Source organism: Trichechus manatus, unplaced genomic scaffold (genome assembly GCF_000243295.1).
Source record: "Trichechus manatus latirostris isolate Lorelei unplaced genomic scaffold, TriManLat1.0 scaffold00037, whole genome shotgun sequence".
Taxonomy (NCBI): Eukaryota; Metazoa; Chordata; class Mammalia; order Sirenia; family Trichechidae; genus Trichechus; species Trichechus manatus.
The window spans coordinates 6,162,655-6,181,230 of NW_004443973.1; the positions used below are offsets into that span (position 1 = coordinate 6,162,655).

The 18,576-nt window shown below is 39.8% G+C and overlaps 1 protein-coding gene across 1 annotated transcript in view; it reads left to right on the plus strand.

The window, feature by feature from the left end:
• The first annotated feature begins 7,929 nt into the window (after positions 1 to 7,929).
• PDE11A (phosphodiesterase 11A) overlaps positions 7,930 to 18,576 on the plus strand; it is a 436,579-nt gene continuing 425,932 nt past the window's right edge. Inside the window, exon 1 of the mRNA XM_004375469.1 lies at positions 7,930 to 9,164. Coding sequence (XP_004375526.1) covers positions 8,253 to 9,164 — 912 coding nt within the window. The 5' untranslated portion in view covers positions 7,930 to 8,252. The remainder of the gene's footprint in view (positions 9,165 to 18,576) is intronic.

The following is an 18,576-nucleotide window of genomic DNA, read 5'->3' on the forward strand; positions in this document are numbered from 1 at the left end:
GATGACACAGGCACTAAAAGGCAGAGGGACGGGTACAGAAAGGGACAATGTTTGCTCAGCTGTAAAGTGTGGAGGTTGGGCCAGATCGCTCATTTTCACATATGACTTATTTGCAGAATTATTTGTTTAAATGCAGCTCCCCCCGGCCCCCAAAGAAAACTAAGTATTTAAAACAGAACCACTCCGATTAAGGAAGGGTGCGACACCCTCTTTTCTCCCTCCTGCCCCCATTCTTCCTCCCTACCTCCTATGAATAAGACTACTTTTTTTTTTTTTATTCTGCTTTAGGTGAAAGTTTACAGAGTGAATTAGTTTCTCATTAAACATTTAATACACAAATAGTTTTGTGACATTGGTTACCAACCCCACAATGTGTCAACACTCTCCCCTTCTCCACCCTGGGTTCCCTGTTTCCGTTTGTCCAGTTTTCCTGTCCTGTCATGCCTTCTTGTCTTTGCTTTTGGGCTAGTGTGCCCATTTAGTCTCCTACACGTGATTGAACTACGAAGCATGTTCCTCATGAGTGTTATTGTTTGCCCTATAGACCTGTCTAATCTCTGGCTGAAGGGTGACTTCAGTACTGAGTTAAAAGGGTATCCAGGGGCCATACACTTGGAGGTTTCTTCAGTCTCTGTTGAGTAAGACTACTTTTGAATAAAAGATACAGGGACTGGAAAACGTTTGAAAACTGATGGTTCCCATACTCGTCTTTTACAGTTGAGAAAACTGGGATACAGAGACTTTGCCAAAATGAAACACCTAGTTAGTGTTTGTTCCAAGAGCTGAGACTAGAACCTGAGTCTTGTTTTCAAATATCTGATTTTCCTACTTCTCATGTGGGACTCTGGCTTTGAGATCCATACACTTTTAATTATTATCATCCATCTACCTACTCCCTCACATTTAACTTTCTTTGTCCTTCTATAAAGACTACAATAACATCTTCTAATCACATGGAATAAAATTATTTTTAATGAAATCTTTCTGTATTAATCCTGCCAAAAGGTTTATTTCTGGCTCGTTATTTTTTTTTTTGGTAAGATATTTGGAATAGTATTATGTGAAAATTGTTGATATATAAATGTTGTTTGACAATGACAATAAGTATGGTAATTTTAAACCATTTTGTGCTCATTTCTACTGTAAGAATGTGGTATACTACAGTAGAAGGTCATTAATTAATTAGTTTTTTCCAATAAGTACTTGTTGTGCATTGTGGTAGCTAGTCTCCAAAGATGGCCCCCAGTAAACCGTGCTTCTTGGTATTCATGCCTTTGTGTAGTCCCCTCCCACGTTGAATCTAGGCTAACATAGACTTTAACTACTTTAACCTGATTTCGACTAATAGAATGTTACAGAAGTGATGCTATGCCAGTTCTGGTCCTAAGCCTTAAGAAGGCCTGGGAGCTTCCACTTTTGCACTTTTGGGAGACCTAAGCCACCATGTCAGAAGTTTGGCTATCCTGCTGCAAGACTATGTAGAGAAAGCTCATGGAGAGTGACAGGCCCTGAGGCTGGAAAGAAAGAATCACACACACATACACACACACACACACACACACACACACACACACACAGATTGATGATTGATTGATTCAGTTGTCCTAGATTCCCAGCTGAGCCCAGGCTTCTAGCCATCTCTGCTAACGGACCAGACATGAGAGTGAGCCGTCCAGTCCAGTTGAACTGCCAGATGACTGCATCCCAAAGATTATTTGAATGTTTTTAACAGTCACAGTCTTTTTTTAAACCTAGGATTGTGGAGCTTTTGACAGTACAACTCTCCAAAAATCAAGTGTTTTAGTTCTTTGTGTCTGTGGTACTTTGTGCTTACCAGGCTTTCATGGAATTCTTTTTCCTGAGCCATTCCTTCGCCTTAAGGCTAGGTCTTAATTACCCTTTGTTGCTCAAACATATACTGTTTTATTTTCTTGTAAAAATGTAGCAAAATTTGCCATTTTTATCATCTAAATGTACAATTCAGTGTCATTAATTATATTCAAATGTTGTGCAACCATTACTACTAACTACTTCCAAAACTTTTTCATCACCCAAAACAGAAACTCTGTACCCCTTAAAAGCAATGGCTCCCCACACCTCCCTACCCCCAGCTCCTGGTAACCTACAATCTACTTTTCTGTCCCTAGGAATTTGCCTATTTTAGCTATTTCATATAAGCGGAATCATACAATATTTGTCCTTTTGTATCTGGCTTATTTCACTTAGCATAGTATTTTCAAATTCATCCATATTATAGCATATATTAGAACTTCATTCCTTTTTATAGCTCAATAATATTCCACTGTATGTGTATACCACTTTTTTTTGTCCATTTATCTATTGATGGACACTTGGGTTGCTTCTATCTTTTGCTTACTGTGAATAATGCTGATATGAACATTGATGTAAAAGTATCTGTTTTAGTCCCTGCTTTCAATTCTTTTTGGTATATACCTAGACGTAGAATTTCTGGGTCATAAATTAATTATATGTTTAATTTTTTAAAAAATATATTTGTTTTTATTGTAGTAAAAATATATACAACAAAACTTCACCAATTCAACAATTCCCACATATACAATACAGTGACATTGATTACATTCTTCTTGTTGTGCAACGTTTATTGCTTTCCTTTTCCAAATTATTCTATCGTCATTAACATAAACTCAATGTCTCCTAAGCAAAAACTTCCCCTCCTTCCTTCCACCCCTGGTAACCACTAATAATCTTTGGTTTCTATATATATTTGCTTATTTCATATAAGTGAGATTATATAGTATTTGCAGCTGACTTATTTCACTCATACTGTTTTCTAGGTTGATCCATGTAGTGGTATGCATCAGGGTTTCGTTTCTCGCTATGGGTGAGCAATAGTCCATTGTATGTATATATTACATTTTGTTTATCCATCTATTCATCTGTTGATGGACATTTAGATTGTTTCCGTCTTTTGTCTATTGTGAAAAACAGTGCCATGAACATTGGTGTACACGTTTCTGTTTTTATTCCTGCTTTTACTTTTTCTGGGTATATTCCTAGGATTGGGATTGCTGGGTCATATGATAGTTTTACGTTCAACTTTTTGAGGAACCACCAAACTGTTTTCTACAGTGGCTGTATCATTTTACATTCCCACTGGCAATGTATGAAGGTTCCAATTTCTCCACATTCTTGCCAATACCTGTTGTTTTCTGTTTTCCTGATCATTGCCATTCTAATATGGGTGAGGGGATAGCTCGTTGTGGTTTTGATTTGCATTTCCTAATGGATAATGGCATTGGACATCTTTTCATGTGCTTGTTGGACATTTGAATATCTTCTCTGGTGAAATATCTGTTCAAGTCTTTTGCCCATATTTTGATTGGGTTGTTTGACTTTTTATGGTTAAATTTTAGAAGGTTTTTATATATTTTGGATATTAGGTCCTTATCAGATATATGATTTCTGAATATTTTGTCCCAATCTGTAGGTTGTCTTTTCATTTTGTTGATAAAGTCCTTTGATGAGCAAAAATATTTCATTTTTATGAGGTCCCATTTATCTATTTTGTCTTTTGCTGCTTGTGCTTTTGTTGTTATATTGATAATCCATTGTTAAATACTAGATTCCACAGCCATGCCCCTATATTTTCTTTTAAGAATTTTATGGTTTTAGTTTTCACATTTAGGTCCTTGATCCATTTTGAATGGTTTTTGTGTATGGTGTGAGGCAAGGATCCTGATTCATTCTTCTGCATGTGGAAATCCAATTTTCCTAGCACCATTTATTGAAGAGACTCTTCCTTCTCCATTGAATGGACTTAGCACCCTTGTTGAAAATCAGTTGACCATAGGTGTATGGATTTATTTCTGGACTTTCAATTCTATTACATTGATCTATATATCTATTATTATACCAGTACCAGGCTGTTTTAATTACTTTAGCTTTATAGTATGTTTTGAAATCAGGAAGTGTGAGTTCTCTTACTTTATTCTTCTTCTTCAAGATTGTTTTAACTATTTGGGGTTGCTTGCCCTTCCAAATAAATTGAGGATGGGGGCTTTCCCATTTCTCTAAGTTTATGGCAAACTAATTTGATGCAAACTCTGGCTTGAACTGACATAAGGCTATTTGTAATCTTCATTTAATCTCACATAGTGTGAAATTCATATGTTTTGCTGCAGAAATATTCATGTGAATGTGTTTGATTACAAGATATTGCCCCAGAGCCCACTGGAGGCATTATGTAATATATGATACATGCTCCAATAACCTTTCTAAAATATGAAAAATTCTGAATTTCAAAGTTGATCTGGCCCCAATGGTTTTGGAAAAGGATATGTAGACAATTAAAATTTTGTTGTGAATAAAGAGAAACTGTGACTGGAAGAAACGCTCAAAATACTACCTACTGGTTTGACTATGGGTACTTTTTAAAATCTTTTTGGTAATTTTCTGCACTTTCTGATTTGAAATAATTACAAACATATCACAGAAAAAAAAAATTGGATTTTGAACTTGTTCTTTGGATCCCAAGTTGAATTTTGAACAGTACAAGTTCTATCTTGAGTGACTGGTTCAGCAATTTACAAGGCTACATACATTAGTGTTCTTACAACAAATGGCAATGATACAATTAGAGTTTCCAGAGTAACTAATTATGTTAGCTATAATTTTGCTTTATACCCCATATTAATGAGTAAGATTAATTTGGCAACAACATCATAGTTTCTCAAAGTTCAAATCATCTTTGATTTTGATGTGTTTATGTTGAAAAGGTAAATTCTGACATTAAAAAATTATGTTTTATGAGTAACTTGTATAGTACGTTTAAAAGTGATTATTTGAAACTTATAGCTGCTTGCCCTTGCTCTAGTCTCTCATTTATCATGATAAATCAAAAAATAAAATAAAGAATTGAGAGCTGACATGTTTGTTTTTTGATATTAGTTGCTGTGAAAGTTACTCTTGGGAGTAATATTTCATCTTTGAATCAAGTCATAAATAACAGATAAGACAAATGGAGACTGTCTTTTAACAATAAGGCATTTTAATTTTATCCTTATAAAATATTTCCTGTAAGACATAAAAACAGTGCCTGGAATGATAAATACTTCTGATTTTGTGAATGAGGACTTGGCAGTTAAGGAGAAAGATGTTAGTTTTTAATATTTATTTCCATCCCCCTTCTTACATATTAATTTATTCCCCAAATTAAAACCAAATTATCTATTGCTGTATTTTTCCTACCAATTTTTTCCTCCCTTTGTCCTGTTATTAGTAGGTGGCCTACACTCTGAATATTAATTTTAGTTATGGAATATTATTGAATATAAATAATATCACATGTCATGGAATTGAGGAATGAATCTGATTTGTTTTATACATTTCCTTAGCTGTCATATTCCATCAGTAGTATCTTGTACTGTCAATTGTACTTTAATGTACATGTCCTGCTTTCCTACACAGACTGTATATGTTCTTTGGAGAAAGGGATGATTCTTACATTATTTTATAGTCTCAACATTTAACTTAACCGTGTTGGCTGTTGAAGACAATTTTAGCAAAGTTACTTTTATTAAAGATTCAAGGAATTTTTTTATATTGCATTTACCCATGTCCTGTTAAGTTTGAATCTCCAAATATAGAGAAAAATTTAAAGCGTACAATTCAGTGACTTTTAGTATATTCACAGAGTTGTGTGACCATCACCACAATCAAATTTAGAACATTTTTTATTACCCCAAAAAGAAACCCTGAACCCATTAGCAGTTACTCCCCTCCCCCTTTACCTCCCCATCTCCATCCCCAACTATTAATCTGCTTTCTGTCCTATGGATTTGCCTAAACATTTCATATACACGGAATCATACAATACGTGGTCATTTTTGACTCATTTGTGAATGACTTCTTTCACTTTGCATAATATTTTCAGGGTTCATCTATGTTGTAGCATGGCTGAATAACATTCCTTTTTATGGCCGAATAATATTCTATTGTAGAGATACATCAAATTTTATTTACCTATTCATCAGTTGATAGATATTAAGATTGTTTCCACTTTTTGGCTATTGTGAATGCTGGTAAATGCTTTACAACCACCAGTTAGGGGGGAAAAGTCCTGATTTATAGCATTTGCTGATTTTTGTGGTGTTATCATTCCCATTATGGCTGATTTTAAGCTACCAACATGATGTCACCCAACATGGATTTGGAAAGAGATGCTAAAATAGGCTCCTGTGAGTCCCTATAAGTCAGCTCCAGTACACAGCTGACCATCTTCACTGGTCAATCACTTAGATGACCAGAGATGTGGCCACATGCAGTAAGGTTTCCACATGCCATTATTTTAGGATAATAATAATGATAATAATAAAAATAAACAGCTAATATATATTGAGCACTATCTATGTGCCAGGCACTGTGTTAAGCATTTTTTTCTTTATTTAATTCTTAATAACCACTTATCCCCTCAGTAGCCAGCATCTCCAAACTACCAATATTCTATGCTTTGGCTCACTATCAGAAATTACTCAACTCTTCAGTGGTTCCTCATTTGTAAAATGGGATAAAAATAGTCCCTACATCATGGATCTGTTGTGAGGGTTAAATTACTATATTACTTTAAAGTGATCGACACACAGCAAGTACTCAGTACACCTTTATCTGCATAGCTCTGAGGACATCTTCCAGGGGCAGGATGGTGGGAAACTGTGCCTGCCATATGGAAGCCCTGTGAAGGTCTTTACCTGACTGCTCTGTGGCTTTTTTATTGCTGTGATCACCAGCATTCTTTAAGAGCACTTCCAGGTTGTCCTGCCGTCCCAGGGAACAGGATGGTGCTTCAGCCGCTTTTGTTTCCCACAGAAGAGGATTCCCCTTAGGCTCAAGAAAGTGTTATCAGACTGCACCTCTTCCCTGGCAAATCACCTGCGGCTTTAACCACTAGGTTTGGAAAAGGCCCAAGGGAAACCTGATGTTATTCTCAGCCTGACTAGCTGAGACAAGCCAGATCCTGAGCATCCCCAGGGCAGGAGAAAGAAGAGCCTCCCATACAGGAGAAGTCGTTAAACACATGCCCCATGTCCCAGAACCTTGAGAGTAAAGGAAGTATTGGTGGCCTTGTGGGGGCAGAGTGGAGAAAGGAGATGGTAAATCATTCAGGAAAGGAAGAGAAACAACCAAGTATGCAGGACTGGTTGGAAGGAAGCCCCCTAAGACCCTCAAATCCACTCTGCTGTATGCCCTTGCAAGGCAGGGTTTCCCTAATCCATGTAACTGTGTTTCACCTCCTCCCCCACTCCCCCTTCCTTCTCCTCCCCCGTAGGTCAATGAATTTGGTTAAACTCATGAAGTGTTCACATAGGGAACTTCATTGGCTAGTTTCGGGGAAATTCAGTTCCATTAATATTTACTGAACGCCCACAAAGTGCTGGGCAGTGCTAGTGGACAGTCCCAGGAATCCAGGGAACCAACAATCCACAGTCACATCCCAGAAAAATAACCCTGCCCTTCTCCGAGCATCTTCATTTCCTCAGAGTCTGCTGCTGGGTTCTGATCCCTGCAAAACATCAACACTTCCTTGCACTTGAGCTCCCATCAGGCTCCTGCTGGGCCTCCTTGAAATGCTGAAGGATTAAGGGGGTAGGGAATAGGGAGGGTTGAGTAGGTAGAAGGACCGAGCCGGGAGAAACAAAGTGCGTTTCCCCCTTCTAATCGTGTTCCAATCCGCAGTCTACCGCGTTCCCAGGCTCCGATTCAGGCAGTCCAGAGACTTTTCCAGGAACCGCCTGGCATCCTGGGCCATGGACTTTGGCTCGTTGGGCTCCGGGTCTTTCTCCTCCCACCTCCCACTTCCCTCCAAGGCTCGGTGCCTCACTCGGGGGCGTGTCTTGCCCTCCCTCCCTTTCACAGTGGTCCACTCATCCGGTTACAGCAGCAGCAGCGGCAGCAGCCAGAGTCAGAGCAGCGATAGCTCCGTGTTTCCAGAACAGGAGCCGTGACACCGGCAGCAGCTCAGTGCGGGGCACCTGTGTGGAGCAGGAGCGGCAGGACGAGAGGGTGGGGTTTGTGCCAGCCACTCTCTGAGCCAGAGAAGGAAGGGGCGCCTCCCAGTTGGGATTCCACTGCTCAGTATCATCTCCGGCTGGCAGGAGAGGTGGCACTGAGCTGGGAATACTGGTGGGAGACATGTGCAGGCCCAGCTAGAGGGCTCAGGGCATGTAACCATTGGGCCAAAGTGTAGAGAAGCAGCTACAGCGGTGTCTGGGACCATGACAGCCCCTCGCCTGGATTTTGGGCAGGTGGAAAGTTTCCTGGACAGGCACCCAGAGTTGTTTGAAGATTACCTGATGCGGAAGGGGAAGCAGGAGATGGTGGAGAAGTGGCTGCAGAGGCACGGTCATGGTCAGGGGGCTTTAGGCCACAGGCCCGCTCTGGCTGGCACCAGCAGCTTGGCTCATGGAGGTGGCAGAGGCAGCAGCATCGTTGGTGGTGGCACTGGACCAAGCGACTCTGCCAACAACCAGCCTACTCCTGGTGGCGGGGACCGTAGTGGGGTTCCTTTGAGTCCCAGCTGGGCCAGTAGCTGCGGGGGTGACGGGAGCCTGCAGCGGAGAGCTTCTCAGAAAGAGCTAAGGAAGAGTTTTGCTCGCTCCAAGGCCATCCATGTGAACAGGACCTACGATGAACAGGTGACCTCCCGGGCCCAAGAGCCCCTGAGCAGTGTGCGGCGGAGGGCACTCCTCCGGAAGGCGAGCTCTCTACCCCCCACCACAGCCCACATTCTCAGTGCCCTACTGGAATCAAGGGTGAATCTGCCTCAGTACCCCCCTACGGCCATCGATTACAAGTGCCATCTCAAAAAGCACAATGAGCGTCAGTTCTTCCTGGAACTGGTCAAGGATATCTCCAATGACCTTGACCTCACCAGCCTGAGCTACAAGATCCTCATCTTTGTCTGCCTTATGGTGGACGCTGACCGCTGCTCTCTCTTCTTGGTGGAAGGGGCAGCTGCTGGCAAGAAGAGCTTGGTCTCCAAATTCTTTGATGTGCATGCAGGAACCCCACTGCTGCCCTGCAGCAGCACAGAGAACTCAAATGAGGTGCAGGTCCCCTGGGGCAAAGGCATCATTGGCTATGTCGGGGAGCATGGAGAAACGGTCAACATTCCTGATGCCTACCAGGTAGGACTGTCTATTGTCCTCTTCTCCCAGAACCGCTTTGGCTTGGGAGCCAATTCTTCAGTTACCCTTTGGCATCCAAGAATACAATATGAACCCTGCCATTTAAATTGCTTCTTGAATTTAGAATAGTTAGAATGTTACTACACCATCTTTGATGTAATGGTCTTTTCATAATACACAGTGGTTTATGGAAATACCTATATCATATATTTTGTACCCAAATAATACCACTTGATTCTCTGTCAAGATACTTGTCCTTAAGAATGTCAGTGTGTGGTTTTAGAATGCATTTGTGAGTTGTTAGAAAAGATGTCTACTACAGACTTCTGGTGTTAATCTGAAGAAAATGGGTATTTGGTATCTCTAATATTTTTTGGGACCATAATCCATAATGCATTTATTTTCTCTAATTCAGGGTTGGAAAAGGAACAAAGTGCCCAGCTTCTTCTGTATCACATTATTTAGCTTTAAGTTGCTTGAGTTCCGAAGTAGAGAAGAAGAGAAAAAGAGGAGGAAAGTTAGGGAAGAATGGGCCTTTGACCCATTTGTGCTTTTTTAGCTCCTAAATTAACTGTTTCTGTTGCTGAGTTTAGAGAGATTGGACAGGTAGAGGGATTAGTTATCTTCAGGCTTGTATGGGAATCAGAATTATCTATGGTCAGCTTTTGACAGGACTGAGCAAGTAGGTTTTCATAGTATGTGAGACAAACAAAAATTATATTGATAATGCTTTAGCAGCTCCAAAGGCAAACAGCAGGGGAAACATGCTAGTTTCAAGTGGAAAAGGAAACTCAACATGCTGCCGTCTGGTGTTTCTAAGCATTTCATTTTCACTGTGATTTGAACTTGATATTAGATGCTGGAGCTGAAAGCCAGTCAGTTCTAATTTCTTCAGTATTTATTCACTGAACGTGATGAAACTGCATGTCATTTTCTATGAGACTTCTGTAGGATTCCTAAGAACTGAAAATTCTTATCCTTGGTTGTGAAAGTTTTGTAGTCATTTGATGAGCACTTCTCCCATGCATCCCACAGAGCTACATGTTTCTCTAGAGTTCGGTTGCTGTTGATCAGAATAGCAAAAGTGGTGGGAGGGACACTAAAGGTAAAATTTTCTCTATTTCACCTGAAAAAATAACAACTTTACATAGAACATTTACTAGCTTTACTAAAACCAAGTGTCATATTTTTATGAGATGTCTATCAACATAGCACTTTAATATTAAGTGATACTTGTGAAAATACCACTTTTATTGACCTTTCATTATTGATTAGATGCATTATTCATTATATCCTATTTAAGACTTTGATAGGTTTAGGTCAAGCAACCAATTAATATTCTTCAACCAGTGTGTTTTTCTACAATCCTATAAAGCCATGGAAAGAAATAAAAGCATTTAGTATTTGATATTCTGAAGATTCTGTAAAAAATTAGTGAACAATCACTAAACTTTTCTTTCCCATTCTTTCCACATCCTTATTGTGTGCTTGGGCTGAAAAAAAAAAGAAAAAAAAAAACCTTTCTATACTCGTTATAGCCTGAAAGTGCAATCTTTTCTCTTTATTGCCTTCATTTTTTATTCTTCCCCAATTGATTTTCTCCCCTTTCTGTAGCTTTTATTTCTTACTGTCCTCTTTCAGCACCTAACTTTTATTTAATACTATTCATATACTGTCCTTTTCTTCAAAAGCATAATTCCTGGCTTCCTCGGCAGTTAAACTTGTCTTCCTGCTGCCTAGAATTGTGGCTGTAGGTGTTATCATAGGCATAGAAAATCAGAATTTCAGCAGCTAATGTGTCCCCTGAGCCCTCCCCTTATGCTACAGGTAGAGTATAAAGCAAAGGTGCTTTTTAAATGCTGGAAGCTGACATTGGGGAAAGGGGGTATTTTTTCCTTCCCACCTCCCCAGGGTAGTAATGATGGCTGTGAAGAAGCCTGGGTTGTTGGGAGGACTGGAAAAAGGCAGGTAGAGATGGCTGTTGTTCAGGTTGGGAGCTTAAGATCTTGGTTCACCTCTTGCTTTCATTTGAACTATCTATCATTAGAAAGTTTTTTTATTCTTTTTTCATTGGCTTTTACTATATATTTCTAACTTTGTATGCTTTTTTTCATTTTATGTTCTCTTCTTTGATAAAGCTACTTTTCCTCTTAAAATGATTATCCACAGTCACCATTAGTTTCTCCCTACTTTCACCCACAAAGACTTTTATATAATTTTCCTTGTTTGTTGCCTTCTTGTGTTTTAGTGGTTGCTCTGTTACCCTGAAGGGTAATGAAGTATCATTGGAGTCAGATGAGCCTAGATTAGACACTATATACAACCTCTCACTACCTGTGTAATTTTGGGAATTTCTAATCTCTTGGAGTCTCAATTTCCTCATCCACAAAAAATGGAAATAATAACTCCTACCATGCAAAAGATTATTGCGGTGAAAATTAAATGAGATATTATATTAAAGGCCCTAAAACAGTACTGGCATATTGCAATTATTCAGGAAATGGTAACAGTTGATGATGATGATGATACCTAGTTTGTTAGTATTCTTTTTATTATCTCATTTTCGATGATTCTTCTCCTTAACTGGGAGTGAGATGCGAACTCAGCACATTTTGACCAGCCTAACCTTTCCCTGAGCCATGCCCTACTCTTTAGTAGGTACTTTAGAACCAGCTTTGCTTTCAATGTATATAGAATTCCTATCCTTCCACCCTTCATTTAAGAGTCTTCTAAATGTGATTGATAACACCTGACCATATTTTATCCTCTCAAGAGTTTTACACTTTGTTGTTCTTAGCAACTCATGCAGTGTGAACTTTTGATAGAGTTTTAGTAATGTTCATCCTTCCCCATTCTAGCATTTCGACCCATCCTTTTCATTTCCTAATTTATATTATTTCTCACTGAAAATTGACAACCTTCCAAATGCGTGTTCCTTTATCATATGGTTGTTGTTGTGATTTTTATCATACATATAAGCATCCTGAAGGTTTTTTTTTTTTTTATTATACTTTAGATGAAGGTTTACATTACAGATGAGCTTCTCATTAAGCAGTTAGTACATACAGTGTTTTATGACATTGGTTAACAACCCCATGACATGTCAGCATTCTCCTGTCTCGATGTTGGGTTCCGTACTACCAGCTTTCCTGTCCCCTCCTGCCTTCTAGTCCTTGCCCCTGAGCTGGTGTGCCCCTTTAGTCTTGTTTTGTTTTATGGGCCTGTCTAATCTTTGGCTGAAGGGTGAACCTCAGGAGTGACTTCATTACTGAGCTGAAAAGGTATCCAGGGGCCATACTCTCGGTATTTCTTCAGTCTCTGTCATGCCAGTAAGTCTGGTCTCTTTTTGTGGGTTAGAATTTTGTTCTACATTTTTCTCCACCTCTGTCCAGGACCCTCTGTTGTGATCCCTGTGGTGGTAGCTGGTCACCATCTAGTTGTGCTGGACTCAGTCTGGTGGAGGCCATGGTAGTTGTGGTCCATTAGTCCTTTGGACTAATCTTTCCCTTCTATCTTTGGTTTCCTTCATTCTCCTTTGCTCCCGAAGGGGTGAGACCAGTGGAGTATCTTAGATGGCTGCTTACAGGCTTTTAAGATCCTAGACACTACTCACCAAAGTAGGATGTAGAACATTTTTTTTATAGAATACATTATGCCACTTGAGCTAGATATTCCCCGAGACCATGGTCCCCACAGCCCCCAGCCCAGCTGTTCGGTTCCTCAGGGAGTTTGGATGTGCCTATGGAGCTTCCATTACCTTGCCTTGGACAAGTTGTGCTCCTCCTGAAGTTTTTATATAAAAGTATAACCATCATCCCAGATTCTTTATTAACTACTATGTTTTTTTTTTCTGAATTTAATTTATTTTGTTGTTGTTGATGAGAATATACATAGCAAAACACACCAATTCAACAGTTTCTACATGTACAATTTAGTGACTGTCTTAGTCATCTAAAGGTTTAAGGTTTAAAGATTATCTCAGGGCAATAGTTTCAGGAGTTCATCTACCCTCCATGGTTCCATGAGCATTTTAAATTTTGTTCTGCATTTCCCCCCTTTTGATCAGGATTCTTGTATGGAATCTTTGATCAAAATGTTCAGTTCTTCTGGTCTCGTGGCAAAGGAGGCAGTTGTTCATGAAGGCAGTTAGTTACACATTCCATATCTTCCTCCTATTCCTGACTCTTTTTTTCCTCAGTTGCTCCAGGTGAATAGAGACCAATTGTTGTCTCTTGGCTGGTTGTTTGCAAGCTTTTAAGACCCCAGGCACTACACAGTGAACTGGGAGATAGAACAGAAGCGCTAAATATGTTATTGGTCCAATTAACTGGGATGTCTCATGAAACCATGACCCTAAACCTCCAAACCAAGAAATCTAATCCCCTGAGGTATTTGTTTGTACAGAAGCAGCCTTAGCAGCTACTCTTTTTTTTTTGTCATTGTTGTAAATGCATCTATCACACAACTTTTGCCAATTCAACTTTTTACAAGTATACAACTTGTTGACAGCAATTTCAGTAATTGGCTGTGCAAACTTACCCTTAATCAATGCAATTTTTCCATCACCATCACCTTCCCTTCTCCTCCTCCCTGCCACCCCTGGTAACCAGTAATAAACTTTGGTCTCTGTACATTTGTCTTTTCTTGTCTTTTTATATAAGTGGGGGCAAACAATATTTGCCCTTTTGTGATTGGTTTATTTCATTCAGTATAATGTCATCAAGCTCCACTGATATTGTAGCATGTATCAAGACTTCATTTCTCCTACTGGCTGAGTAGTATTCCTTTGTATGTATGTACCACATTTTGTTTATCCATTTATCTGTTGATGGACATTTAGGTTATTTCCACCTTTTGCCTATTGTGAATAGTGCTGCAGTGAACATTGGTGTACAAGTCTCTTTTTGAGTCTCTGCTTTCAAGTCTTTTGGGAGTGGAATTGCTGGGCCATACGGTAGTTCTAGGGGCCCTGGTGGCAACACAGTGGTTAAGTGCTTGGCTGCTAACGGAAAGGTTGGTGGTTCAAACACACCAGCTGCTCCATGGGAGAAAGACGTGGCAATCTGCTTCTGTAAAGGATACAGCCTTGGAAACCGTATGGGGCAGTTCTGCTTTATCCTACAGGGTTGCTATGGATTGCAATCAACTTGACATCAAGGGTTTGGGTTTTTTTTATGGTAGTTCTATTTTTAGTTTTTTTGAGGAACTGCTACACTGTTTTCCACAATGGCTGTACCATTTTGCATTCCTACCAGCAATAGATAAGGGTTGCAGTTTCCCCACATCCTTGCCAACATTTGTTATTTTCTTTTTTTTGGTTTTATCTTAGCCACCCTAAACCAAAAAAAAAAAAAAAAAAAAACCTAGCTGCTGTCGAGTTGATTCCGACTCATAGCGACCCTATAGGACAGAATAGAACTGCCCCATAGGGTTTCCAAGGAGCAGCTGGTGGATGTGAACTGCTGACCTTTTGGTTAGCAGCCAAACACTTAACCGCTGCACCACTAGGGAGTGAAATAGTATCTCACTGTGGTTTGGATTGGCATCTTTCTGATGGCTAATGATGCTGAGCATCTTTTCATATATCTGGTGTCTATTTGAATGTCCTCTGGTGAAATGTCTATTCAAGTCCTTTGCCCGTTTTATGATTGGGTTTTCTTTTTGCTGTTTAGTTGTCAAAGTTTTATATATATTTTGGTTATTAAAGTATTATTGGATATGTAGTTTCTGAATATATTCTCCCAGTCAGTAGCTTGTCTTTTCACTTTTTTGGTAAAGTTTTTGGTGAACAAAAGTTTTTAATTTTTATGAGGTCCCATTTATTTTGTCTTTTGCGGTTTGTGCTTTTGTTATTACATATTTTTAAGGTGCTCCTTGGTGAGATTCAGCTAGTATACTTTTTTCCTTAGGAGATGAAATTTTATCACACTGAATTTCGAAATTTAGTCACTTGATAACTAGGTTGATGATCCTCTCGGGAGTTTATGATACGGGCTTTGGAAAGGCATTAAAGACACTTATGAAATTATGATTATAAGCATGACATTCTAGAGTCAGAGGTAAAATATTAAATGAAATAGTAAAGTTGAATAAAAGTTTGACAGCAAAAACCCTTAGTTTATTTCATTATTTTTCACAACTTCTGCCTATTAGTCCTTAACAGACTTGAAATTAGGAGAAAAATAAAGAATTGCAAATGGAAAAAAAAAATCATGTTAGGTAACCAGTATGGATCATAGTGACTGCAATTTACCATTTTTTCCCCTGACAGTTATAAGTTATTAAACAACCCACTTTAATATAGTAATGAAAAAATTGCCCTCAAGAGGTTGAACATGATATGAACACTCAAATAACAGGTGTTCCCTTTGAGATTATTCTAAGCATTCAGAATATACCACTTTAAACATTAATAAAAAGTGTGAGATGATATTTTTGTTAGTGTGATAATGATGATACAGGTGTTTGATGGGGTTTGGGTCTGAAAAGCAGCCAGGATGTTTTATTAGGTGAATGGTGGGGGTTGGGGGGAGAGAAGGAATGACGCAGGAGGGTTACAGGTGTGCCAGGCTTTCAGAAAACCTGATCTGTTTACACAACAGATTCATTTATTCATTAATTCCAACAAACACACACTGAGTGCCCATTATACCTAAGGTCCTGGGTTGGGGCTAATGGGCATACAAAAGTGAGAAGACATGCTTCCTGTCCTCCAAGTGCTTACTGTTGAGGGGTATGTATTATTCAGAAATAACTAATACCAAATTGTACTTAATAAATACCACATTCATGGCACAAACTAAATTGTATTAGTCTTAGAGGAGAGTGGAGTCACTTTGTGACTGGGCTCATGACAGAAGACTTCATATAAGAGGTGGCATTCAAGCTTGGAAGAAGGTTAGATTTTATAGTTGGAGATGGTTGTGGGGTGGGGAGAAGTAACCCAGGTACAGAAAAATGACTTCAGAAGAGACACGTTGATGGCAACTGTAAGTGGTTTAATTTGGCTAAATTGTTGCGTATACTATAGAATGAATGTACAAAAGTAAACCCCTCTCCCCCCAAGAAAAAACCCACTGCCATTGAGTTGATTCCAACTCATAGCAACCCTCTAGGATAGAGTAGAACTACCCCCGGGGTTCCCATGGCTGTGAATCTTTATGGAAGCAAACTGCCACATCTTTCTCCCATGGAGCAACTGGTGGGTTTGAACTGCAAACCTTTCAGTTAGCAGCCAAGCATTTTAACCACTGCGCCAGCAAGCTTCCTTAACAAGAACTCCTTAGAAAGTGCCAAATACAGGTGAGGGCAAAAGAAGGGCCTTGAATGTCAGGCTAAAGAGTTTGAACTTTATTAAGAGTAGGCCACAGGGAGCTCTCAAGATCATTTTAACATGATCAGAGTGGTGTTTTGAGGGGAGTAACCTGGTGGCAGGGACTGGCGGTAGCAGGGGGAGGCTCAAAGTCTATTCAAAGACTATACAAAGACAAAGACTTCGTATATACAAAGTCTTGGAGCCCTGGTGGTGCAGTGGTTAAGTGTTCTGCTGCTAACCAAAAAGTCGGCAGTTCGAATCCACCAGCTGCTCCTTGGAAACCCTATGGGGCAGTTCTGCTCTGTCCTGTAGGGTTGTTATGAGTCAGAATCGACCTGATGGCAATGGGTTTTTTGTTTGGCTTTATACAAAGACTGTGTCAGAGCTATATAAAGTCTATTTTGAAGGTCTAGGGGAACCATGACGAGAAACTGAGATAAAGCAGGAACAGGGGAATGGGAAGCAGAGGACAGATGGGACATGTCCTGCAGATGTGGATTTGGGCAAGGAGGAGAGAGGAAAGGGTTAATGATTACTCAGAGATCCTGAATCTGGGTGATATGGAGGATGGTTAATGCCTTTATTACAAGCAGGAAAAGAATCTGGGTTTAGGGGAAATATTCTAAGCAGGGTTATATAATTTGTGGGATCCACTGCAAATTGATTATACAGGACCCTGGATGAGGGTGGAGAAGTCAATCTCCTGTTCCCAAGGATCTGCCACCCCAACCCACAGTGGAAGGACTACCCTCAAGAGATTGCAGCCTCTACACCGGGATGTTCTCAATACCTAGATTGGGGGTGGGTGAGGGGCTCCTGCTGAGTTGACCACCAAATATGCCGCAGTGCTGCCAGCTTGGGGTTGGGATGGCCACAGCCCTGCTCCTCCTGAAATGGCTTGGGACAGGCACCAGACCATGACCCTCCCTTTACCTCTACCCAGTCCCCAGACAGAGGCAGAAGGCATTGGCAGACATAGATTTCTCCCCCACAGATGGGACCTAGTTGTCTCCCTTGGTTTCGGGGTAGGTGTATATCTTAATTATTTGTGCTGCTGTAACAGAAATACCCCATGGGGTGGCTTTAATAGACAGAATTTTATTCTCTCACAGTTTAGGGGGCTGAAAGTTCGAATTCAGAGCGCCGGCTCTGTTGGTTCTGGAGGAGAGTCCTTGTCTCTTCAGAGTCTGCTTTCTGGTTCCTTGGAGAGCTCCATGTGCTTTGGTATCTACCTTACCCCATTTCTCCTCTGTTTGCTTGTTTAATCTCTTTTACATCTCAAAAGAAATTGACTCAAAACACACCCTACACTAATCCCAACTCATTAACACATAACAAAGGCAAACCATTCCTCAATAGGATTATAACCACAGGCCTAGAGGTTAGGATTTACAACACAAATTTTTGAGGGACATAATTCAATCCATAACAGTTTGAGAGGGCTATAGGCTGGGTGGGGCCTGGGATGCCAGGATGTGGGAATCAGGCAGTCAAGAACTAGTGCCAGGGAGGTGGTGGGAGTCAGGATTGAGTGAGTTGAGCTCCAGGCTCTGAACTCATGTGCAATTGTCCCATTGGAAATAGAAAACAGAAATTCAAAGATAAAATTACTAAGAATTCCACACAGCATAGTATTAAACTTCAAAGTGGGGCCCTGTGCAACTGCACTGGTTACACACCCATGAAGTGGACTCTGTTTCTGAGTCATATTGAAGCTAAGGTGAAGTTCAATTTTATTCCAGCCTAACATCTACTTCTTTCATTCTCATGGCCTCAGCTCCAACCTAATTAAGTTAGTTGCTGTTTTCAGTGCCCGGGTAGTGCTTTTCTATGCTTTGCCTCCTTTCTGTTAACACTACTCTTTCTTCACCTTTGTGCATTCAAATCCTGCCCTGTCTTCTCACCATGTAAGAAGGGAAAGTTTATTGCTTATTATTGAAGAGAGATGATGGAAAACAAAACAAAAAGTTATACACAAAGTTATATTTAAGAATGCATTATATAATGATATTATATTGATTATTAGGTATAATAAATACTATTATTAATAATGATATTTAATAATTCATTTTTATGGTGATAATACTGAATCAAATT